Consider the following 18,480-nt stretch of genomic DNA (forward strand, 5'->3'; position numbering starts at 1 on the left):
AGAAACTGGCTTTGTACTTCTAGGCTGAGATGGAGCTCAGTTTATATGTAAATGTCAGGAGATGAACTCCACAGTGCGCGCTGCAGTCAGAGGTTCAGAGCAATTTAAATTCTTATCAGTATTAGAACAAACAAGTATTTGAAGCCTCTGCAGCCACAGTGCTTTGACTGTTGTGTCTTTAGAGACACACATTGTCATATATGGTTCAGCTACCAGTATATATACTCTCTGGTTCACTCTTCCCTGTCTACTCTCTAAAAATAGCAACCATATCCTATAGACTGTCAACCTGAAAACCTCCCAAGGAGCAGGTGCTCTCTTAAAGCCAGACCCATTAGTCTCTCAAAATGTATCTCTAACCATTTAATAGAAGTCTGCAGCTGGGTAGCAGTATGCACCTCCACTGAGTAAATTATTTGTATTTGGTCAATATCAGACATTTTCTGTTTTGTCCATTTGACCGTGCTGACCACTGTTAGTACCATTTTATCCAAGGAAGTGTGGACTATTTTGATTGCATGCAAGTCTCCTTGAAGGTTTGGGTAAAAAAAAACAAATCTATTTCATTTGTTTCCATAGTTGTGATTAAATGACTTTTGGTCTAAAAGACCTTTGCAGCTGTTGGTTCTTTGTGATATGAATATAGAATGACTATTCATGTGAGAGTGAGTGAACACTGAGAGCCATGATCCCCTACCACTATCCACTACTATCTTTTCATCTATGTATCTTTGACTTTGTTCACAAGCATTTACCTCTGCCGTGGCTCATGAACAGTTGTACTTGACAAGTCACATTACTCAAACCCCCCAACTTGGTTAGCTCTTTTCTGCTTCCTGTCTGCCGTTTGCCCCGAGAGGTCAAGACCCTCCACTGCTCCCCCGAGGACCAGCATCTCCTGGCCATCAACACGGCTTTTAATACCCGCACCAGTGTTGAGGTGGCAGCCTAGCTGTCTCCTTGGCAGATACCTCAGGGTTAGTGTATAAACGGGTTCATGTGACTTGATGGGTGACAGACTGAGATTGGTTTACACAGAAGTGCTTTGCAGATCCTCATGGCTAGTGGCGGCAGTGCAGCAGTTGGTTAAATCAGAGACAAGGAGCAAGAATGTTTCCAGCCAAAAGTGACAATTAAAGACATGTTGGCATGCATGTGCAGTAGTAAACAGCTTAATTGAGTAAACATTTAATCAACAAAGTAACTGACTTTCTGACAATTCAAAATTTAATTGACGAAACAATCGCACCTCAAGGTCCGTTTAGTAGCAGTTCAGAGTTTCAATGATATCAGCAGAGTGAGCGCTCAGTTTCTCAATCTTTTTGTGTTAAAAGTTCAGTTTTAAAGTTTCCACTGCTGTTTCTGAGGTAAGAATGCATTTTAGAAATAACTTGAATAAAATAAATCAGCTTATGTTGTTGTTACCATGCAAACATACAAACCTGTGAACCACATGTGAACAAACTAGTGTAACTCTGCTAAATATCATCATTATGTAATAGTAAGACTATTTTTAACTTGAACCCTGATCGGTAACTCTATAGTTCTTCTATATATTCCTATATATTCCCTCAGCCTGAATAAAATTAGACAACAAAGATTAGGCGAGATGGAAAGCAAAACAACGAAGTAAGTAATTTGCCTTTTCTTAATCATTTGATAGCCCGAATGCACTTTTAATGGCATCCTCACATACATAAATGAAGCTGATACAACAACACGGTGCTTATGTATTCCTCTGGTTGCCATGGAGTAGTTACAGACCCCGAGGTTTCTTGTTATTTGCCTCCAGAATGCTGATGTAGCTGATAGCTAGGAGCCAGACGTCCATTTGCAGTCCCTGTCTTTTCCTTAGGTTTCACCACCTTACACCCCTCTCTGTACACCCTATCCCTTTTTCACTTGCCCTTCTCTACTCTTTACCATCTCCTGTCCTGACGTTCAGTCCGAGCTCACATTTTCTCCATCTCTCTTCTCGTCTCCCAGGTTTCATTTGGCTGCAACGCGAGGACACCTGGAATGTCTCAATCTCATCCTGGGACACAATGTTGACATCACTGCAACTGATGCCACTGGTGAGTTCAGGAGGGGGGGGCAGCAAATTGGTGCTGTATTTACATACTGAGAGAAGTTTTAATATTTTGTTCACCTATTTTATATCAGTAAGACTATCCCTAACCTCTCAGTATAGCATAATTCAATTCAACAGCAGCATAATCAACAGCATCAGCAGTTGAATGAACACCTAACACAGTTTCAACAATAAGAGAACATTATAACCTTCATAAATGTAACATTTATTGCAGAGCTGTTGCATCAGATTGAATTAGTTTTAGCTGAATGTACCTTTACAAACTGACAATAGTTGAGTATAGTATATAGTAGAGTATATGTTGTATTATATTTGGCAAACACTTGAGCGGCCAGAGAAGCAGTTTCTTTGTCAGTCCACTATATAGATGTTGACCCCCTCCATAGTCTTTGGCCTGTGCTTGTGTGTTGTATTGCCATGAATAAAAAAAACAACCCACACTGTGCATGTTGGTCTCTCATACTGGACCCAAGGTGTGACATCATTTATATATAGGTTGTTGTTACTATGTCTGATTTTATACATTCATGCAGGTTAAGTGCCAGAGCACGTTGTCTGTTTTGTGGTAATGAGATGAGGATGTGTTGGAGAGAAAATGGATCTCATTAGTGGACTATTTCTATTCATCTACTATGCAGAGTGCTGCTCGGTAGCAAATGTGCTCATTTTCTTCATTATGACAGTATAATGTGGGCTTACATTAGGCTGAATAATGACCCATCCCTATTTTCAGAAACAATTTGGACAAAACGTTCAGTCAGCAAGTGCCAGGATAGAAGCAGCAAATTACAGTTACTCCTGTTGCTATGATGTAGCTTCCTGCTCTAATTAAAACATTTTTTTAAAGAATACTTTAATCTGAATCATGTTTTTTATAAAAGTGTTACATTTTACCATATCCATATTATGAACACTGTAGGTTTACCATATGAATTACACAACCTCAGGTATGTTGAGACAGTTAATAGTAGTCACTGCTGCATCCATTTTCCCCCCCGATGAATCACAATGGCAGCTATGACACCAAGGTCAGTAGCAGCAAGGGAGCGGGCGACTGGCCCTCTCAAGAATGATCATAATTATTTTCAATTACCAGCAGTGACCCAATGAAGATAAGTGTTTTTCAGAGTTTGATTATCCAGTCTGGGCCGATAAAAAACCTTTATTATATTAATTAGCAAAACTTGCTTAATTAATTGTATCATACTGACAATCATGTTTTCTATTGTAAGCCACAACCTGTTCTGTTCGGCTTAATGAGGAGGTCAGAGTATGTGGATGGCAGCAGCTTGTAGGGCATAATACTGACTGAGCAGCACATTCAAAACATACAGGACATCCACGTCAGTGGGTAGCAGAGACTAAGTGGTCACTGCTCGTTACCCAAAACCAGACACGAAGAAAAGAGTAGCTTAAGAAATCAGTTCTGAAACCCACAAGTTACCAAATCATTTGCATACTTATTCCCTTTTTAAATGTTATATGTACTCAAATATTCACATGTTCCAGTATTGTGGAGCACCCAGTTAGTACAATCAGATGATGTGAACATATGAGAAGCTGATGAGAGATAAATGCATGATATGGGACTAGTGAATCCTACTGGCTGGTCAGGTCACTTATTCGGATTAGCTCTAAATTAATACTAAAAACCACATGATGTAAAACTATAATAGTTGTTGAATACTCTTTAGTAGAAGAACTGACGATCTCTGGCTTTAAGGATTTTAGCATCAGCTGGTCAACAGAATATAAAAATATTGTTTGTATAGCAGCTGTTGGGATCAAGTGATACAGCTGGAGTCATATGTACAGTAAGATGATATTTGTACTGTTCTGTATGGTGTTTGTAAAAATATACATTGCGTACCCTAGATTGTGAATTTACGTCATTATCTGAGTGCTGTATTTATCAATTCCAGGTAAAAACGCTCTTCATCTGGCTTCAAGAAATGGACATTCTCTTTGTGTGCAGAAACTCTTGCAGGTAAAGTGCTTGTTCTTTCAATTTTAGTCTCTTTTTTTCAGTTTTTCATGTTTGTGTGTTTTGCATTTGCACACTGTATTGTATGTGTGATCCTCAGAGCAGTTTCCCTTTCAGCTCCTTTAAATAATCATTACCAAACGGTTCTGGCAGCTGAGCCCGCTCCATCCTCGGTCAACAGTAGGCCCTGTTGAGTCACTGTGCCCCACCGAAGGATTTATGTGTTTACAATGAGAGGGCGATCTCTCCAATATTGTGCCCTCATAGCGCTGTAGTCCCCCCCCCTGCCTCCATCTCTCGTATGGCAGTGATCTAACGGAGGTCATGGCTGTTGGCAGGGGCTTGTCAGTGGTGTTGACAAGCCTACCCTTCTGCAAACCTGCCGTCCATTGTTGGTGCCGTCATCACACCAGACATAGCAGCTGGATGCCAACACTCTCGCCCCCCCACCAACCCCGCAATCTCCCTTCGTCAGCCAAAACCCGTGAGGTATAGGATTTCCCCCTCGATACTCTACCGTCAGCCCCCTCTGCCGCCCACCCCCCCGCCCGTTCGCTTTGTCATTTGAGCGTGCTGCTAATTTTTGGCCCTTGTTGCTATAGAGAGTTGGGTTTTTATAGTGGGGGGCCAGAGCTGGCTGGCAAGCTTACCCAGCAACATCAGGGCCCTGTTAGCATTGAGTCCTCAAGGCTTTCATAGCATGCCCTCATCACCACAGTGGTAAAGTCGCTGGTGTCCGACCAGCTGACTGACTGTGTAGAGATGTCACACGAACCACTTAGCCTAATATGACCTGCCCACTGTTGCCTCTGAGGTTCCACTGCCAACCACTGACAATAAATTGTTTTGACACATTTTGTTTCGCAACTAAAAAATAAATATTTTTATATAAATTATATCCAGAGTTTTATTTGAGATGGGATACCTGAGGATGTCACCGCAGTCTTTGGGAAAATTGACAAAATTGTGCATCGTTTGCATCGAAATAAGGCATCTGCTATATAAATGCATATACAGTCAACCATCAAATGAATCTAATTTGTTTCAAAATGTGCAAAAAAAACCAAACATTTTGTTAAAAAAAAAAACACAGAGCCACACAGAGTAATAATAGTAGCTTCATTACGCATTTATATCGCAAAGACTAGCACTAGCACAGTCTTTTTAATTACCTACAATAGCACATCAGGTAATAGCATTATCTGGTTTTATTGTACTAGCTCACATAATCGTATTTTGTTTATGCTTTTACAACATTATTTTCTTATAGAATGGGGGAATTGCATTGTTTTGTCACACTATTCTTAATTAAAACCATTGTTTAAAAAAGCATTTACATCTTCTTTTGGGAGAAGCATATATCAAAAAACAAACAAACTAGACACCTTCTCATAAAAAATTTAAAATAAATGCTCCATAGCATTTCTAGAGGACAAAAACTCCACAGGGAACTCCTGTCTGCAATAAAGGCCGAAAATCCCCCAAAATATAAAAAAATGATATTTACTGGGATTCAAAGCATTATAAATTCTCAGTTCTCTGAGGGACCTTTCGGCACTAGTAAAACAAACTTACTTCATTCTTCATGTGCCAACATTTGTTTTATTCTCCACAGCACAACTGTCCATTTGGAAATGTGGACCTACAAGGAAGAACAGCTCTACATGATGCTGGTGAGGCTTTTTTCTCTCTGCACGCCACACTACAAATTACTCTACTCTAGTCTAATCTAGTCTAGCACAATACTGATGATACTCATTTTAAAATGCCACTTTTGCATAATATTTTTTTATTGACATTTCACAGAGGAATCAGATGTTCTCATGAATTTTACCACATTAACAAATAAGTAGTTCCAGCATAAAAAGAAGCAAGTGCTCTTTTAAGTTCTCTTGAGTTTAAAGACAATACTCGCTGAAATAATATTTGTTTAGATTTTCAGCTAACTGACGCACCTGGATGCATACCTGTGCAGCTCAGATGATGTTTATGTGTTTTTCAGCCCTAAATGGGACGAACTGATTACATTTTGTACTCCTTTTTTTCTTCTCCACAGTCATGGCTGGCTGCTCCTCCAGTGTGAAACTTCTCTGTGACAGCGGAGCGTCTGTGAATACTAGTGATTTTGTGAGAATCGATTTTTCACTTCATTTCACACATTGTGTTGTAATGGTCTCTTCAGATGTGTTTTTCTTATGTTTCATGTATTTAGTTATCGTTGTAAAGAAGCAAATCAATCAGCCTGCTTTTTCAAGGCTTTTGCTAGTGCATGTAAGGTCAGTTAGAGCAACACAAAAAGGTATTCAATGAATTTTAACAGCGTCCACTTGAACGAGCATTCTGTGCATTTTATGGATAATTAGAGCTGTTATCTTCAGGGTGAGAGACAAATAGATTGTTTGGATTGGACTGTGTAGGTCTGTATTATGATTGTTTAACTGTGTGTGATCATGTGGTTGGATGCACACGTGTGAATTTATGTGCATGTCTGTGGCTATTCTACAGGATGGCAGGACACCTCTGGTGCTGGCAACCCAAATGTGTCACCCACGCATCTGTCAGCTGCTGCTGGAGCGAGGGGCTGATATCACCCTCCGAGACAAACAGAACAAGTAAGAGACAATGCCCCTCATGGTGTTTTTTGAATGTACCTTTTTTGACCCGAGTTCCTTAGAAAGGCAGCTCTTAATTACTTCAACCAGCCATGCCATTTGTGCTACCTATCAAAGTTTATTCGAGACACTTCTGAAAGCTGTTTGCCTCATTTACTTTGATAAGGTGCCTACAATATACAAACCTTTATTAACCAAAATCTCTGTTATGCAGGTGATAAATATCAGTAAAAGTAGAACATGAAACAGAATATTTTTCTTCTTTTTTTAAAGGGAGACATAAAAAATTACAACAGAAAAAGATGCTAGTGCCAAAATTCATATTTCTATATGTTGGGAATATCTTAAAATTTCTATTCTCAGTTTAATTGAACATTTAATGTTGTAACAGTGCTTTAATAAATGTTTTACAATAGTCATTTATTATGGTTTTTCAGCAGCATTTAAAACAAAACAATCTTTTAAAATCTAATAAAACATCTGGATGTAGTGAAAAAACAGGACAAATTGTCCGATTGGCCACATGTTTTGATTTGAGAATCTCATTCAAGTCAGTCAACAACTGTGGTCCAAGTCTGCAGTCAAACTGCATGATAACTGTTTTGTATAAATCATCTTCTGTCTGGGATCAGCTGCCCGTGAATATTAAACTGATTAAAAACAGACTATTCTTCAAGAAGCTGCTAAAAGAAAGACTTATGATCTCAACATACCGTCTTGTCTTTGTCTGTGTTTTTGGCACAGATATTTCTGTGTAGACTTTTCTTTGGTTGTAACAATTTGTTTTTGCTGCCTGATTATTGAAAACACAACACTTTTTCTCTTGAATTGAATAATGTTGATTTTTGTGTGTTGTGTCTGTAGTGGACCACATTAGGAGACACCTCATTGTGGAAGCTAATGGATTATTTATTTATAAATGAATAGATAAATAAATTAAATGCTTAATGTGTAGTTATATTTTTACATTTCTATTTAGTGCATTTTAATTCTGATCATTTTTTCTTTTTCTCAGGACAGCGCTCATTCTGGGCTGCGAGTACGGCTGTAAGGATGCAGTGGAGGTGTTGTTAAAGAGCGGCGTTGACGTGAAGGCAGTTGACGGCTTGGGTCACGACGCATTTCACTACGCCCGTCTCAGCAAGAACCAGGAACTTGTTGCCATCGTCAAAAGCTACCTCGACAAGGCCAGCAGAGGTGAGATGACGATACACCACCAGAGACAGAACTTGTCAGAACATTTAGCTATTTGATTGGAGTAAATACAGGAGCATTGTCAGCATGAGCGTGGTGCAGGAATATCTACCAAATGAAGCGCCAATGCAAAAAAAGTAAAGTTTTAAAATTCACTTAAAACTGCAAATCTTAAACTCAACTTAAAAATAGATGCCTACAGTTGTTGCTACATTGGTTTAAAGATGAGCATGTACGTGCAATTCTTCCAATGTAAAGCACCTTTTAGATGGTGAGAGACAAGTATGTGATATATTTAGCTAGACAAGACAATATTGGTTACTTAAATCGTCAATTCACTGACTCGTGGGAAATTGTGTGGCATCATTTAGCTAAACTTTCGAAAGCTAATTGACGGTTTGGCATAAATAACTTCAACTCCGATGCCCTGATGCTTTCTCATTTAGTCTCATTTGGTTAGTTAACATATCTTCAAGTTGTTTTAGATTTCAATCCTGATGTTTTTATCCTAAAGTCAGTCAGTTAAGTCTTGCTCAATACATCCTGTTTTGTTCTTATCTCATGCAGCCATGGCCTGAACATTCATTATAGTTTTCTGAATGCATATTTGCACTGGTTGTCATCTTGTCTATGTGTGCATTCCTTTCCCTGAAAAAGTTTTTAAGATGCACTGTTTTCCTCAAACATAATGTACCTGCATTCAGCGAAATCTAGGTAAGGCATGGGCGGAAAGATGAAATCTGAACTCATTGTTTCCTTGTTTTTTTACAGATAAAGAGGCTGCGAAGATTGAACAGTGGAAGCGACAGGTAATCATGCAGCATTCAGTTCTCCATTGTAAAGAAACTCCATTTATACATTATTATTATACATATTGTCACATTTGTGTAGCCATTTTGCTTCACTTCCTTTGTTTAAATGTGAAAAAGAAATGTTCTGTATCCCAAAGCGATTATTGACAATAGGTCACACTTCCTGTCAGCAGCCTTCATTTACATATGTTAAATAATTTTCTCATGCAGCCTGTGTTGTGAGAATCACATCACACGATTCTGTGTTTTCACCAGTTGTTCCTTTCAAATCATTTTCATCTTGTCATTTAATACAGCTTCTTCATTTTTCAGTTAGTTGCTGCTCAGTTGTACATGACTGCCATCTAGTGAGTGTTAGGTTATGTTTTCAAAAGCTGGCTCTAAAAAAGATCCTTTCTCATCCTCAGCATTCAGTGGAGAGGTCAGAGGCAGAGGTTACCAGAAGGGATCAGATCATACATGTAAGTAGAACTTCTTTACACCAACAGCAAAAGAAAATTCACTTCAGTTCAAAAGAGTTTTCTTGAATTCTCTGCATCCAAAGTTAAAAGTGATGATTAAGACTCTAAAGCTGTGATCAATTATAATTTCACCTTTCAGCAAAAATGAATTGATTGGTTTAAGTTAAGATTTGTGGTTTCATGTATGTTTTAGGACCTGGAGAGGCAGAATGACACCCTGCAGGAAAGTCTGAGGAACTACCACCAGGATCAGAGGGCCCTGATAGAACAGGTCAACATGCTACAGGAACAGCTCACACAGGTAACAATAGACTTACAGTCAGTGCATATGGTGTACTGTGGCTGAAAGGGTAGAAAGTAAGCAAATATAATAATAATATTATTTATGTTATTAATAATAATGACAACTTTGTGTGTAATCTCTTTTTTTATCTACAGGAAAAGATGACTGTTGAAGACACTAAAAAAGAGGTATTGAAACAAAAACGATCACCTGGACATACTGGGCCTCACTCACATTTTGTCTTAAATTTGTTGGCAAGAATCAAATTTAAAGGAGAAAAAGTTGATTCATGAAACCTGCACAGATAGTATTGTTGATAGCTTTGATAAAAGGTTGATCAATAATGGCAGTTCTCTGTAAGATTGCTTGCATATTGTTCTGCTCAGGAGGATAATTTTGCCACAACTTTCTGAAGCTTGAAGCACCTGCATTAGCACCAAAAACTCTCAAAGATATAAAGACTATCTAAGTATCTGTCCAATTTAAAAAAACAACTTTTGGATGCATGATGATGAATAGTTGTTTGTTGTAAACTAGACTGTTGAGCCTTCCTGTAATTTGGCATTATTCAATCATTTATATATTAATTTGAAAATGTCTGGATAGGCAGTTGCTCCTCCTCGACTCACCTCATGCCTCTGTTTTGTTTACTGAATCAGAAGGAGCAGCTGAAGGTGTTACTCAGTGCCAAAGAAAGAGAGGACGGGGCACGAGGCCTGGAGACTGTCAAGGTCCAGCTCAGAAGCACTTTGGTTAGTTATTTATAGATATCTCATCGCTTATTTTAGGCTTTAATATTCTGATCTCCAACATCATACATATCTTCAGTATTAATTGCTTTCCAGACTTATTTGCCTTGTTGTCCTGAAAATTAAAGACAAAAGTCAGTGGAAAGAAAAATAAGTCTCCTTATAGGAAACAGTTGAATAAATGTAGGGAACCCTATATTAAGTTTTAGAAATATATAAATGTAGTATTTCATATAGTGTTACGGCCAAAATGCACCAGGCACAGACGTCTGCTGCAGCAAAGTGTGTCCATTATAATCAACTGAAGTTGCTACACTGACCACAGAAAGACGAAGTCTGTATAGCAGGTTAAAAAAAACCCACTCCACCCTGCCTACCTGATGCATCACCGTGCCTGGTGTATTTTGGCCATTGGTATCACGATCGTTTACATGATTGATAACATTACTAAATGTCTTTTAAGAGTTAAAAGCAGCTGTAATGTGCTTCTCTGCTTTTACAGGGGGACTACTCTGGGCAGTCGGTCATCAAAGGTTGGCTTTCTTTAATTTCTTCAAATATTAAGAATATTTACTGTAGAAAACATTCATTTGAATTTCACCTGCAGAGAGTGTAATGATTTTAATTGTGTTTTCTTTTAAAGGTAAAGAAAACATTTTGGTCCATCAAGCTCACAGCCTGGATTCTGATCAGGTAAGCTTTTATTTGTGGAGCAGTTTTATGACTTGCAGACATCAAGAATACAGTGTTTAAAGTGTTAGTAGTTTGTATCTAAGCATGACTGACATTACAAATAAATCTATCAATCAAATATTCAGATCCTAAGTGGTTTTCTCTTTGGTATTTGTTTCACTGATACAAATACACACGATGTTGATTCAGTATTTTTTATCATGAATATCTGCAGATGCTCCAGAATCCTGCTATGACGCGTTCACTGTCAAGACCTTTAGAGAAGAATCAGGCCGCTGCAGGTTGGGACGTCACTGGTGAGCTTGATGCACTCCGACGTGAACTTGAGGCTGTCAAGAGAAGGCAACAAGCTGCGGAGGAAGAGACAGCTCGGCTTCAGTCCGCCCTGAACCGTAAAAACCGTGAGTGTCAAGAACTGGTTCAGAGCAAAGACACCATCCAGAAACAGGCTGATCAGCAGGTTCAAGAACTAGAGGACGCCTTGGGGGACGTCCAGAAGAGGATGCTTGATTCTGAATGCAAGGTGAAGCAGCTGCAAGCCCATGTGGTCGCAGTTAAGGAGCACTTAGGAGGGCAGGCAACAGAAGAGCTGCGTGCCCAGCTCCAGGATGTAAAGGCCAAGTATGAAGGTGCCTCAGCCGAGGTGGGTCGGGTTCGTAATCGTCTCAAACAGAGTGAGAAGGCCTTGGAAGAGTACAAGAGCAGCGAGAACCAGCTGGCAGCTGAGGCTGAAAGGTTGAGCGAAGAGCTGGGAGCTCTCAATGCAGAGAGAGATGAACTGGCAGAAACCCTACTGGAAATGGAAGCCCAGTTGAAGGAGGTTCAGACTAAACATGGCAACACCGTACCAGCTGAAAAGTTTGACAACATGAAAAACCTGCTGACCAATGCAGTTGATGAGAAGGAACGGCAGATTGCTGAGCTGAGAGAAGACTATGATCGCGTGCTAGAGGAGGTGGCGGAGCTCCATCGAAGGCTAGATAGTCCATCATCCCAGGGAGGAGCAGGGGCAATGTCTTCTGAGGAGCAGCAAAGGATACAGGCAGCTCTCGAAGAGCAGAATGCTTCACTGAAAAGGAAACTGGTCGATGTGACTTCAAAAAGCCAGGCACTAATTCAAGAGGTTGAAGAGAGCGAGGAAGAAAGAGATATACTACGAGAGCAGCTGGATGAGCTCAACAGCAGGGTTGAGGCTGACTTCGTACCCATAAAGATCCACGATGAAGCTCGGATGAACATGGTGAATGCCTTGGAGGAACTGGAGGACAAGCTGGTGGAAGCCAGTGAACGTTACGGAAAGGCAGAGGCGCAAGTCCAACAGCTTCAAACCGAGAGGGCCACTCTGCAGGAGAATATCAGCGGCCTCCAAGGTGTGAGTGAGAGACACCAGAGTAAAATGGACGCTCTGAGTTCTCAGAATGCCGACTTGATTGAGAAACTTGAACTTATGCAGAAGAGATGTGAAGATAGAGATAACGAGTGTGTACAACTGACTGCACAGAGCCAGACTCTGAAACAGAGCCTGGAGGGAGAGTATGTACCCGTACAGCAGCATGAACAAATGAAGATGGAGTTAAGTTCCATTATAGAGAGTGTTAAAGCTGAGAAGTTGAAGTTGGAGACCAAGGAAAAAGAAAGTGGAGAAGAATTGATGAATGTGAAAGAAGGAAACGACAAGTTGAAAGAAAAGCTGGAAGAGGTTCTGTTGGAGATGAAAAGAGACTATATAAGTGTAGAAGAGCACAAATCAATCACAGACAGGTTGAACGCTGCTGTGGTTGAGGCACAGAATAGAGCAAACCAAGTATCAGCGATGCATATGTTGGCCCAGGAGGAAACAGGAAAGCTTACTCAAGAATTGGAGGCCCAGAAGAAAGAACTCGATACCATACAGGAGGCCATTCAGTCCAAGTTTATCCCACTGACAGCGGTTGAGGAAAAGGAAAACTCTTACAGTACGCAGGTGAAGGAGTTAACGGTCAAACTGCTGGAAATGGAAGAGAAATATAACAAAGAGAAATCTGCCAGAGAGTGCAACAAACAAGAGGAAGAGAAACTAAAAGTTGAGATCGAATCTGTTCAACATAGACTAGACACTGCTCTTGTTTCTAGTGAAAAGCAGAAGGAAGTTGAGGCAGAGTTCAAGGGCAAATGTGAGGAATTGACTCTGAAGTTGGTCAACCTGGAGCAGGAGCACAAAGAGATAACCCTTCAGAAAACTGAATTTCAAGACCAGAACACCCTCTGCAACACTCAGATCCAAAATCTCCAGGAGCGTCTGAAATCGGAGTTGACTCGGATAACAACATATGACACGGAGCTTCAAGCCCTTCGTGACGCCATGCAGCAGGCTCAGGCTGATTGCAAGAAAGCAAGAGAGTCTCAGCAGGAAGAGGCCCAGAGGGTTTGTGCCTTGCAGAAAGAACTGGAGGAACGCCGCGGGGATCAGGCTTCTCTGCTGCAACAACAGGTCACGACCAAGGATGCCCTGGAGGCTGAAGTCGCCAAACTCCGAATGGCGCTTCGTGAAGAGGAGGAGAACAACACACAGAGGGCCGAGGATGTCTCTGCTCTCCAATCTGAGCTCCTTCGAGCCACCCAGGCTCTCGAGGAGCTTCGCTATAAGGAAGACCAAATGAACCATCTGAATAAAGAGAAGCAGCAGCTGGAGGAGGAGGCTGCCAACCTGAGCAACAAGCTATTGAGCTTAGCAGAGGAGTGCAAAGAGGTCCATCAGGAAGCATCTCAAGCAAAGGAGGGTGAGAGCAAGGCCAAGACAGAGATGGAGGCTGTCCAGGAGAAGGGACGCGCCATTGAAAGAGAAATTGGGGAGCTGAAAGAGCGATACGACGAGTCACTCAGCACCATCTGTGATCTTCAGAGGAGGATTCAGATGTCCGCTCAGCAGACTGAAGCCAAAGACAAGAAGGTAGGGAAAATGTGACAAAGATTTGATGGAATTATGATTTTTATTATTATTATAATTATTATGACTGTGCTCATTTGTGGTTTTACAACTGTATTTAAATATTTTTTTGGTATTGGAACAATGTGTGTAATACAGATTCAGGAAAGTATATATACATAATTTACATCTACATTTAAAACAAAATTGGTATGTTTCATTGATTTGTTTCTTTAAGGAACACATTTTTGTCTAGTTTTGTTGTGTGGTTGGTAAAAGTATAAATTATGTGTCATTAATGATACCGTGTGTATGTGTGTGTGTCAGATCACAGAGTTGCTGACAGACGTTGAGCGATTGAAGCAGGCACTGAATGGACTGTCCCAGCTGGCATACACAAGCAACGCCCCCCATAAGAGACAGACGCTGCACATCGACACTCTTCAAGCACAGATCAAGAGCCTACAGCAGCAGCTGGCTGTGAGTGAACACACATCACACATTCAAATATGTATCAGAGTAATTTATGCAAATATATGCATATTTCACTATAGACTGTTAGCTACACTGTATAGTAGAATGATTTTGCCACTCTGCCTATTTGTTATTTTAAAAACATTATTCTTTATTTCTTTCTCTGCCTGTTTCTCTCGTTAAGGATGCTGAGAGGCAACACAGAGAGGTGGTTTCAATTTATCGAACTCATCTTCTCAGTGCAGCACAGGTAAGTTTCTCTCATTAGTCTCTATTGAACTGAGAGTTAACTCTTTGGTGTCCGACATCAACTGAAACGAAATTATAGAGCATGCTCTGAAAAAGTTTGTCACATTTCTGTGAGTAGTATCAATTAATTAAACTATCAATTAATGGTCAGAAATCCTGTGGGAGAAAGCTGCAAATAGATAAAACATCAAAAAGGCAAACATGGTACTACAAAGTATAGACACAGCCCAAATTGTTTATACAATAAATACATACAAATGATAATAATAAATGTTATCTATACAACAGTTTTCAAGGAGGAAAATTGAGGGGGGGAAATGAAAAAGGATTTCACAGAAAAATCAAGATAAAGCAGTTCAGCACTATAATTTAAATAAAATCAGGCCACTGAAAATACAGAGAATCAAATTAAATACCATACACCATAATACAACTAAAAGAAGAGGGGATTTTTGAGAAAGGATCTAACCAATATTGCTAATTCTGCCTGAGTCTCAGATCCTGAAGCAGGGAGTCTCAGAGCATGAAGGCCAGCATGCTTAGTGTATATGAAGGGGTATTTACACCATAGCTGTCAGCTGAAGCACAAAATGATAGGAGCCGAGAATTGAGCTTTAAATGTTTAAAAATGGGACAGATGGATTAACTGGAGCCCGTTGTTGACTGTGTTTCTCTCGTAGGGCCACATGGATGAGGATGTCCAAGCTGCCTTACTACAGATCATCCGCATGAGACAGGAGTTTGTGTGTTAAAGCTTCCTCCAACCAAATATGATGCTACCTGCTGACTCAAATTCACCATTCTCATATCCTCTGCTGCAGAAAGTACCTGCTGTGGCCCCTGTGGGTGCCCAGTGTGTGTGTGTGTGTGTGTGTGTGTGTGTGTGTGTGTGTGTGTGTGTGTGTGTGTGTGTGTGTGTGTGTGTGTGTGTGTGTGTGTGTGTGTGTGTGTGTGTGTGTGTGTGTGTGTGTGTGTGTGTGTGTGTGTGTGTGTGTGTGTGTGTGTGTGTCTGTCATTCAGGCAATACTTCTCCAAATAAGCCGTTGAAGCTGAAATACATTTCTGTGTGTTACGGCTACACTTCAGTTCCCAAATATCTAAACGTATTTGTTGTGGCTGTAGGTGAATAACTGTAGATTTCAGAGACGAATATGTTATTTGAACTTCAGTTGAAAAACAGGAAATCCAAATTCTGTTTACATTAAAATGCCGACAAATTAATTCAAAATGTCCTGTATCAAACTGTGAAATCATTTGGACTAAATCATCAACCTACATGGAGGATTTATGTTTTTGCTTTCAGGTGTGTGATGGTGCAATTACACACATTTCTGTCAAATCTTAAAGAATTATAATGCAAATCTCTGCATTGCTATTAACCCATTATATTCAGTAATATGGGAAACATTTAAAAATGTAGGTGCCCCCTCCTGTATAGATAACTCTCTCTTTAACACAAAGACCACTTTTCACATTCCCACCTGACAGTCAGCTCTCATACAGTATGTTAGTGTCGTGATGTTTGCTGAAATTTGAAGAATAGGTTCACTTTTTTTCATTTTTAAGTCAACCTCAATACAACACTCCCGAGTTATTGGTTCTGTATTTGTTCCTCCTGTTAATACTGACCTTAAAGAGATTGCTCTTTGTGTTTCCTCAGCCTGTGTTTAACTTCAGGATGCATTTTTGCATAGGAGGAACGATAACAGTGACCAATGAGTCTTTCAAAGCACATACAGCACAGACTTGATTTGATTTGAAAAAAATGTGAACCTTTCCTTTAAACTTGGCATGTTCAGGTTCAGCTGTAACACTTAAGCCACTCGCGTGAGATGTTAGAGTCAGACTGTTCTCATGTTGTTGCTTTGGGCACAGTTACCATCTTTTTCTGGAGGTCCAAACTAGAGCATGTGTTTTCAGAATAATCCAAATACCAAAGACAGCATCCAAATCTAAAAACTACCTTCCATTTAGGTAGATGGTAGATAGTAATGTGTTACATGTGGGAGAGCTTTCAGTTATGTCACTCATACGGTTACAGTATGACGGTTACATGAGACTGTCCATGGTTTATGCTGGATTTGAGTCAGGGGGGTGTGGAGTAGAGATCTCTTGCTGTGTCCTACAGTTTGCAGTGGGTCGTGGTCCTTTTGTTGAAACCAGAGTGTCCTCTAGTGGTGAGACTTGGCAGGCCAAGTTGATGAAATTGTAATAATCAGTGTGGCCCAGGGGTAGGCAGTTGTTGTTTTTGGTAGCTGCATCGTCTGCATGCCGGTATTAAACACTAAGAAAATATAATAGAAATCTCAGACAGTTGAGAGAATCTGAAATAAGGTTTTAAACTAAACTAACTTTTAACTATTAATATCTGCTGCTTTGCTTTACTTTACATTAAAACCAAAACATTTTAAAGACAGCAGAAGTCTCAGCCTAGAGCTCGACTTTATCTCAATCCTAATATTTGCAGCAGTGCACTTTGCAGCTCTCTTAGAAAAAAAGGGTTGCGTACCCCTGAGCCGGCTCTTTGTGACTCTTCATGGTGTAGTGTAGTGGTGTTGTGATTGTTGAGCAAGTCTCTCGTGCCTTTACACTGACATATTTTTCATAGCTTTGTACTACTTTGATTACTGTACTACAGTGTGACAATTCTGATATTCAGCAGGTCTGGAAGTAGAACGGCACAAAACACAAGTTCAGGGTAACATTTACTATAGGATGCCATTTACGAATAGAATAGATCCCTTTTTAAATTATGTTGATAGGCACCCCTTAAAAGTTATTTGAAGCACTCCTGTCAACTTCAAACAAATTTCTTGCTCTCTGTTTTTATACTTTGGCCAAATACTCTGTTTACAACAGTTACTTTAGAAAACCAAACCTACTGAATTTTGTTATGTAGACATTTGGATTAACTCTGATCTTTCTTTTGGATATTTCTTCTACTGTTAACATTAACTACTAATTAAATGCAGTTAAATATCTAAATAAATCTGTTTAAATTGGTTGTATTCGTTGGCATAGTATTTGTGTTTGTGAATCAGTAAAATAAAACCAATAAAAGTGCCTAACATAGAAAACTACATTCATTGTTTGGTGTATTTTGTTATAATAACTTTATTCCACAGTAGCCACACTAGCTGATGTCAATCAGTCAGTCCAACACTTTTCTCCAGACTGAAATATCTCAACATGTATTGGGTGGATTGGTGTGAAATTTATTTTATCCATGTTGCCGAAAGGATTCATTTTAATAACTTTAGTGATCTGCTGACTTTCCTTCTAGCACCACCAGCAGATCGACATTTGTTGTTTTGAATAAAATGCCATGAAACTTCGTGCAGACTTTCATATCGACTTCTGGATAAATCAAAACTATTTTGGTCATCAATACATTTTCCATGTCAAGATTTTAATTTGTCAAAAACTTTGATTTGTGACCAAATATCAGCAAAATGAATGACCCCATCATTCTCAGCTATTCTCTGTATGTAGTTCTAATTAGCGACTGTTAGTACAACATCCTGTTTTTTCCTGCGGTCGTCTCACGTACAGTTTGAAAAATGTGTTATAACTATGCACCAATCAGGATTAAGCAATATTTGAATCAAAGTGATGACAGCTGTGGGGTTGTTTGCTTATATTTCAAAACCACTGTAAATTAAATCTGATCAAACCACATCCACAGTCGTGATAAAGCAGATTAGCTGAGGTTTGAGTGTTAAAACTGTAATAAGTAAGAACGTTTGATGTTTCCCTCTCAAAACTTTAACTTTGATTGTTGTTTGTTCAGTTATGAATATTTAATGTTACAGAGAATTTGAAACCAAGATTTCATGGGGCTTTAAGTCAGTCATAGAGTGAATGTGTACTTTTAGCTCCACGCACTTACTTCCCTTGTGGGAACTCCTCCGTTCATGTGGTTTCACTTTAAGTACAATCAACCCAGGAATGAGAGCGAGTAGCTCTTTGGCA

At 39.7% G+C, this 18,480-nt stretch overlaps 1 protein-coding gene across 1 annotated transcript in view; it reads left to right on the top strand.

Annotated features, from left to right (window-relative positions):
• The window catches only part of uacab (uveal autoantigen with coiled-coil domains and ankyrin repeats b), a 46,343-nt gene extending 28,765 nt beyond the window's left edge, over positions 1-17,578 (top strand). Inside the window, exons 3-19 of the mRNA XM_062424966.1 lie at positions 1,987-2,075; positions 4,015-4,079; positions 5,692-5,749; positions 6,133-6,203; positions 6,582-6,688; positions 7,704-7,885; positions 8,654-8,691; positions 9,102-9,155; positions 9,349-9,456; positions 9,594-9,626; positions 10,098-10,190; positions 10,690-10,720; positions 10,831-10,880; positions 11,095-13,809; positions 14,113-14,265; positions 14,444-14,509; positions 15,189-17,578. Coding sequence (XP_062280950.1) covers positions 1,987-2,075; positions 4,015-4,079; positions 5,692-5,749; positions 6,133-6,203; positions 6,582-6,688; positions 7,704-7,885; positions 8,654-8,691; positions 9,102-9,155; positions 9,349-9,456; positions 9,594-9,626; positions 10,098-10,190; positions 10,690-10,720; positions 10,831-10,880; positions 11,095-13,809; positions 14,113-14,265; positions 14,444-14,509; positions 15,189-15,260 — 3,985 coding nt within the window. The 3' untranslated portion in view covers positions 15,261-17,578. The remainder of the gene's footprint in view (positions 1-1,986; positions 2,076-4,014; positions 4,080-5,691; positions 5,750-6,132; positions 6,204-6,581; positions 6,689-7,703; positions 7,886-8,653; positions 8,692-9,101; positions 9,156-9,348; positions 9,457-9,593; positions 9,627-10,097; positions 10,191-10,689; positions 10,721-10,830; positions 10,881-11,094; positions 13,810-14,112; positions 14,266-14,443; positions 14,510-15,188) is intronic.
• The last annotated feature ends 902 nt before the right edge of the window (positions 17,579-18,480 follow it).

This window comes from Scomber scombrus, chromosome 1 (assembly GCF_963691925.1).
Source record: "Scomber scombrus chromosome 1, fScoSco1.1, whole genome shotgun sequence".
Classification (NCBI taxonomy): Eukaryota; Metazoa; Chordata; class Actinopteri; order Scombriformes; family Scombridae; genus Scomber; species Scomber scombrus.